Genomic DNA, 7,340 nt, shown 5'->3' on the forward strand with positions numbered 1-7,340 from the left:
ATGGTACAATCTTTTCAGCTGTTCTTCACGTGTTACAGTTCCTGCTCCAGCTGTCAACTGTTCTTGTTTCAATTTCATGTCCGCTAGTCGTATATTCACTCCTTCCCTTCTATCTACCATTGATTCTTATATCAATCAGTCTCTGATTTCATCTTCCCCCTCCGAACATCTTGTAATCTTCCTATGGCTTGCCTGTTCCTGTCGCCCTCTTCGGTCAGTTCTTTCTTCATTTTTCGAATTCCCTGACAAATAACGTCCACTCCAGACGGTGCACGACGGATTACTTTCGTCTATCCTTCCTCATTTCCGACATTGTGATTTGCTGGATCGTTCTCCTAATCGCAGCCTGGCATTCTGGATTATTTATTCAGAATTTGTTATTGTTTACTTCATTTGATATTGAAAGTCCTGGAAATCGATAATTACACGTGGCTGTTGACGTGAGTGGTGACTGTACCATCCAGGGTTTTTGGTAAGACTGGATAGTTGAAGGAGCAGAATAAGGTTGCATATTTGTTCCTCCAGCATCTCCTAGGCAGCGGAATTTTCAGCAAGGAATTCCACCTGTATTCGTTGGTCTTGATTAAATGATCGACCATTCTGGGCTCGAAGGCTAACCCTTCTGCATTCTCTTTCGTTTTTCTTGTAGTTATTTGTGGTGGTGTGAAAATATATTATTAAGAATTGTTTACGGTTTGATGGGACTCCGGAAATTTCATAACCTATCAATTTGCTGTTCAAGGATAAATTTGAAGATTTTGAAAACGAAAAGAATTACTATTTTTATGCTTCTTTTCTTTTCTGCCGTCTTTATTCACTAATTGAACCTTATTTGTTAGATAAAGCAAACTGAATATTTTCATCTATCCGTTCGTTTTTCGTCAGTGGAGCAGGAAGGCAGGTTTTTTTTTTTTAACAATATGTTTGCTGAATACAGTTCTTTTTCGGATTACCAAATTCATTTTGCTTTCAATGAAATGACTATTCAAAGGGAAAAGTTCATAATGGCGAAATCACATGGAACACACGAAAATATTATCCCTCCAGTTAGTTTAATATATCCCGCTCTGAGCCCTCGATCTAGAAAACCGATTCAGGAAATTTCAAAATTTTGGAATTTTAAACGCTAACAGTTTCCATATATTCTTTTGTGAAATGATATATACACTTTGTAAAAAGATTAACACTGAATCTAAAGAGTAACAAACTTCTCAAAATTGTTTGGAAATCACTTCAGATATTTGCTTGGAATCAGAATGGTAGTTTCATAGTTTTTTTTATTGATCATCGACATACCGAACCATTCCATTAAATAAAAGAAAAAGACGCTTTAATTAGAAGGATACAGTGTCGCACTGTATCCTTCTAATTAAAGCGTCTTTCTCAAGCACTGAAAGTGGATGTTAAACATGTTCACCATTTCAATACACAGCAACATAAGCCTTCCTTTTTATTTATCCAGAAAATCTTTTGTTCATTATAGAAATCAATTTTAAAGGTATCACACTTTTGCAAATTTCCCAGTGTTTAAAATTTACAAAATCTAAAGAAATTTGAATGCAACAAATTTAATACCAGAATTTCAATCATTTTACTTTGATTGTCATACTGTATGGAAGTGATAACTATCTGTCTGGTAACTACCTGCAGCTTTAAAAATTCACTTTTCACACACTTCACTTGAGTTTTTAGATCTAATCCCATCTCATCTGGAAAGGAATCATTTCTGAAATGTGTCATTTTACAATGTTTCTCTCTTACCTTTCAAATTTCGCCTTTAACATAAATTTGCTATGTATTCATCTTTTAAGTTTTTTGTGAAGTTAACAAGATCTTTACATTTTTGAAATTTGTTCGAGATTTATGGGCAAAATTATCTCTATGTTCTTGCAGTTCCTTTGTTATCTATCTTTTACTAGGATACCATAAAAATTCGTCTGTTCCCATGAATTTAAAGCATTTTCTTTCCTAGATTAGCCCTTCTTACTGTTGTCCTGATATGTTCTTAAAAAAATATCGTTACTTTTGTTGGTTGCTAATACTCGCAAAGCGACTGTGTTCCATTCCATAACTTTTTGAAATTACGCCAAAATATGCATTCGTGCATATACGTTGAAGTGAATTCTTCAAGTTTTTGTAGAAGACAATTAGTGAACAGAAGGAATATATATGTGAGAGCTGAGTTGGTTTATTCAACGTAAAATTTTTCACTATAAAGGAAGTAATGTGACTCGCAGCAATGAAGTGATGTTTGGGGCATTTGATGGAAAAAAGTTCAAACGCTATTACGTCGCAAGTAACTTCAAGGCGAGTAGCGTTGCTTTCATGTGGTACGTTTAGTCCACCAACTTATATGCACCTTCGAATGTTTGGTAAGCATTTTATTCTGTTAATTCGCTTGTAAAAAAGGTGTCGTTTAACCAATGGAAATTTTAGCTTATAGGATTTATTTGGAATCTTACTAGCAGATGATTCAGACTAAAGTCGGACATCATCAGGAACAACTATCTTATGTGACATTTGCAAAAAGGGCAATTAGTCCAATCACAATTTAATTTTTATTAAGCTAAAGCTTCACTTAATTATTCTTACTTAAAATATCCCTATAAAGCTACATTTTGTTCAGCTGATTTTATTAGAAAAATTATTGAACAGCAAGCTTATTTGATTGGGAAATAGTTTACTCAATTTCTCTCGAGAGTCTTCTTTGCAGTTTCCTTCAAAAATTCAATAACAATCTTTCTTTATTAGGAAAGATGAAGTGGAAGAAAGAAGGCAGATTTTCTTATTCTGTTGCATGAATAGGTTGAAACTTTCACTCCATTAAAACTGCTGGAGAATCTCTCTGGAACTTGTTATGACTTTCCAAAGAATGCTACAGAACGTGCACGCGACTACCTCAAGAGAATACACGGGTGGGAGGTCGTTGAAGGTATTATGAGTCCAGTAGCGGATAGTCTTGGTCGACCTGATATGGTACCAGCTAAACACAGGCTGAAAATGGTAGAGTTGGCTGTCAAATCGTCATCCTGGATCAAGTTTGCAACTTTCACTCACATCTTGAAATTCGATACTTAAAATCGAATTGATTCTTACAGTTTATATGGAAACTTTCAATTCTCCTTTGCAATGTAGTGGAAATATGCAAAATTTGGTTTGGAAAAGATTTTACAACTTTTGGAAGTTTTTTAAACTTTGATTACAGAGCGGATGGATGGGAGTGTTCACAGGGTGAATGGATAAGGACAATTCATGTCTTACATCATATCAAGGAAGTACTTAATCATAAATACAGCAGTGAAAACTGCAAAGTGCAATTACTACTGCTCTGTGGCGGTGATGTTATCGAAAGCATTACGAAATTGGCCGTTTCCGACGTTATGTTATGGAATACTAAGCAGGTTTACTTGTTTTTCCACTTTTTTAAATGCAAATGATGTCTCTGTCATCAAATAAGTTGAATTTTAACTTTTGAATCTTGAATTTTTCTGATTTTTTTGAATAATTTTTCTGAATTTTTCTGAAAAAAATTTTTTTTTCGAATTTTCCATTTAAAATAAGTCGAATTTTAAGAAATAAAAATTTCTAAAGTTCAGATCGAAGAAGTTGTTCGGGATTTTGGTGTTGTTGTAGTGATGCGAGCAAATACTGATCCTGTCAGCGCCATCTACCTTGCAGATGTCCTCCACACTTACCAAGTATTTATGTTTTCAAGTTTCAAAAGTAGCTAACTTTTCAGCAGATAGAAAATTCTGGTGAAAAATGTAATGTTTCTTTCACTGTTCTTTCAGAAGAATATATTTGTGATTGAAGATGAAACTTGTCCGAATGACATCAGTTCGACACGCCTAAGGTACATATATTTCTTTTCTGTTAGTGCTAATGGTTAATATTTTAGCTTCCAAGAAATTATATATTCTATAGCTTTCATTGAACACTATTCTAATTCTTTTAATTCGCTAAGTCACTTTGGGTGTAATTGCTAGGTTATTTAGAACCCAAATATTAACCACTTCGGTGCTTGAAAAATTAGTTCAGTTTAAAGGCTGTGATACTAATTTCAGAACAGCGATTCGGCGGAAGGAATCAATACGGTACTGCACAAGTGATGAAGTTATTCAGTATATTGAGGATAATTCTCTGTATGGAGCGACATCACTACCAACTATGTAAACATTGAATCTGTAATAAAATATGGAAAAGAAAAAGAAATAATAAATATGGGAAAAAAAACGACGCAGATATCTTGAGAGATAGACGGTTCTATCAGATTCATTTCCTGGATTAGATGGGATGAGTGCGGATAGTATTGTTATAACCGTCGTTTTACAAATATTTTGAAAAACCAGGCTTCATAAGAAACCCAAAGAATTTCAAAACTTCTAATGAGGAACTAGGAATGAAGATTTAATAGCCAAATATCCAGCTATCTTATAAGAAAAAGAAAAACGAAAAAATGTATGCATCTTTTCGTATAGTGAAAGCCATATAGTTTTCTTGCAATACCAATTTCAAGATAGTGAAAAATTCAATGCCTCTGAAGGCGATCAACTGTTGATATATCTTTATCAATATTGATGATTAAAAGGAAAGATTCCAGCGTAAGCATTATCCAAGACTAATTAAAAGCTATTCTAATGCGAGATTTTCAGTTCACATGCATTTTTTTGGCTTGTATCAATACTTTTCCACGGTTTTAATTTGTTTAATTTCAGGCGAGTGAAACTGCAGAATGTATGTAAATCGGCCAGTTTATCGAATATATCGACAGGCAGTACCAATGAATCCCATGGAAACTGTTTGAAACATCCGAAACTTAGCCTTTTGCCGTTAAAGCAAACAGTTGTGGCCACTAAAGAAGATGACCACAAAGCACTTCATGCCCCTTCAGCAAAGGTTGTTAACAATTTATTTTTTAAGCTTTTGAACCGATGATTCGAATTCTATATCAAATTCAAAATTGACTTATATGCATTTCACTCATTTGATTGATACTGAGTGCCAGAACTGGCGTTATAGTTCAAAAGAAAAATTCCTTTTCAATATTCTGAAAATTGCACCAAAAGCGGGAAAAATGGAATGAAACTTTACAAGCCGAATTATATGTCATTCTTTATCGGATCTCTGTCTTTGGGGAAATTTAAGGTGATAGAGTCAAAAATTTATATAATTATTTGATCACTTGAAGAAATTCACTGTTCATGTTCTATGATTCGGCTTTTCTCAGGTATTGAGTAATCCTTCGATCGTTTCAAGGTTTTCCTTTTCAATTTTTAATCTGAAAAGGATAAAAAACAATCAATCAAGGTTTTCCTTTTAATTTTTAATTTAAAAAGGATAAGAAGCAGTCAACTATCTTGGAGTCAAGCCCGATTTGGTATCCCTCAGGTTCTCTTCCTGGTTGCGGAAAAGTTGCTAGCGCCACTCAATCACTGTCATATTTCCAAAAAACTTCGCCACTTTTAGCACAAGATAAACAGTGTTCAACTGAAGCTAACAACGATACAATGGCATGTTTAAATATCACTTCTTCCTATTATTGTTTAAATACAGATTATTTAATTCAGATGATAACATGCAGATGAGTGTTAAGGATTCTTGTAGCTTTAGTGGATTCAGTCGCTTCTAGTTCTAAATTTTTTACTGATCGTTTACTGCAGATGCCAAAACAATCCAAACACGCACATTTTCGGTCGTCGGCATCTCCAGATTATCATGATTTTACTTTGAATAAGCCGTTAGCTGCAAGCACTGATTGGGCTGATTACCTTTGTGTCAAAAAAGGTTATGTTTCAAATTTATCGAACTCTATTCAACCTGGAATTTATTCTTATTTTTGTTTTCACAGCCGTAGGAATTTTAAAAATCCCAGTGCAAAATTATGACAAATCGTGGTGATTAAAAGTGATTTCATTAAAAAAATATTTGGTTGTGACAAGTGTTGACTCTTATATAATCTTTCATCCGTATCCTCGAACGTGTATGTTGGATTTTTGTTGTATATCAATAATCGTTTAAAATTGTGCGTGAATGATATCAATATTGAGTTGGTCATGTATATCTTCTTCATTTGTATCTATTCCTGCGTTTTTGCTATTTTCCAGATTAGCGCATTTCACAATTCTCTCGGATCTACAAATGAAAGATTTCTTAAGCATTCTATATGTGACGAACTGAATTTTTAAATTTTAACTAGGAAATTGGCCTACTCTCTAATGAGGCTCTAATTCCCTTCTTCTGTGTGAAAATTTTTAACTACTTTCCGTTGTCCGATATCATCCGAACAATTATTTAGTGCCTATCTACACCAGGGTAAAAGTGTATTTGCAAAAATTTGAATTGGGCTTTCAAATCTATTGTTTATTGGGAATGCAAATTGAAAATTATCGCCCAATGGATTTGAACATGAAATTTTCTGACAAAATTTTCAAACATAACTTTTTCAATAAAGAGCAAAGTAACAGTCAAAATTCTTTTCAGACGAACTCTTTGGGTGCGCAGAAGATGTGGAGAGATTGACGACATCCCAAATTGTGTGCCAAGAGCAAGCTGATTTTCAATTGAAGATGTTCGGACCATTGCAGGTAAACAATTCGAAATTTCTACTCTTCGTCCTCACATATTAAATTTTCATACTCTAAGACGGATAACGGCAATGACAAATAAATTGCGGGAAATATTCAAAATAAGGTGTGCTAATGCATTTTATACCTCAGAACTTTATCACAGAGTTCAGAAGATTTTAACTTTTAATAATTGAAGCGAAAGAACTATGGAATGGAAATTAAGCAACGCTCGATAAATGCAGTTTCACATAGCGTTGGAAATTTGGCAACCGAACTCTCGTTAGAGAAAGTAGACAAAAGTCGTTCCTTATCTCATATACGATCTGAAGAAGAGAATGAAGATAGTAATAATGTGACACTTATTTATAGAAAGTACAAGTTGTCTTCAACTCCTGAAACTACCGTATAGTTTTTTTTTCGATTATTTATTGAATGATTTTAATGCATTTCACTTGATTCCGGAACTTTCGAGAAAACTTATTCTAACTGTGTTAAAAGATTCCCAAGTTTCAGAAGTGATATATATGATTTTTTACCAGAATGATGCACTGAATCTACGTAATGTCTTTCATGAATATACATGATATGTGCAACTTTGTCACAATAATGCGATAATGTGGATTTACACCTGCACAAAATAAAATTTTTTTGTTGAGTGATGTTTTGAAATTCATATTGAATAACTTTTATTGATAATCCAATTGATTGACTTTTATTGACAATCGTAATCCAATTATAAACTTTTCACAAACAAAATTTACTGCATTTATTGGT

General features: G+C 33.6%; 1 protein-coding gene across 1 annotated transcript; it reads left to right on the forward strand.

Moving 5' to 3' along the window:
• Positions 1–2,134: 2,134 nt before the first annotated feature.
• Positions 2,135–6,975, forward strand: LOAG_00727 (hypothetical protein; the record flags this gene model as incomplete). Its single annotated transcript, XM_020445531.1, has 10 exons — positions 2,135–3,038; positions 3,206–3,401; positions 3,597–3,698; positions 3,792–3,853; positions 4,065–4,169; positions 4,716–4,896; positions 5,337–5,510; positions 5,661–5,784; positions 6,481–6,584; positions 6,763–6,975. Exons 1-10 carry the CDS (start codon positions 2,938–2,940, stop codon positions 6,973–6,975), a joined length of 1,362 nt encoding a protein of 453 aa, XP_020304016.1. The 5' UTR covers positions 2,135–2,937.
• Between the last annotated feature and the right edge of the window lie 365 nt (positions 6,976–7,340).

The sequence above is a fragment of the Loa loa genome, assembly GCF_000183805.2.
Source record: "Loa loa unplaced genomic scaffold supercont3.71, whole genome shotgun sequence".
Classification (NCBI taxonomy): domain Eukaryota; kingdom Metazoa; phylum Nematoda; class Chromadorea; order Rhabditida; family Onchocercidae; genus Loa; species Loa loa.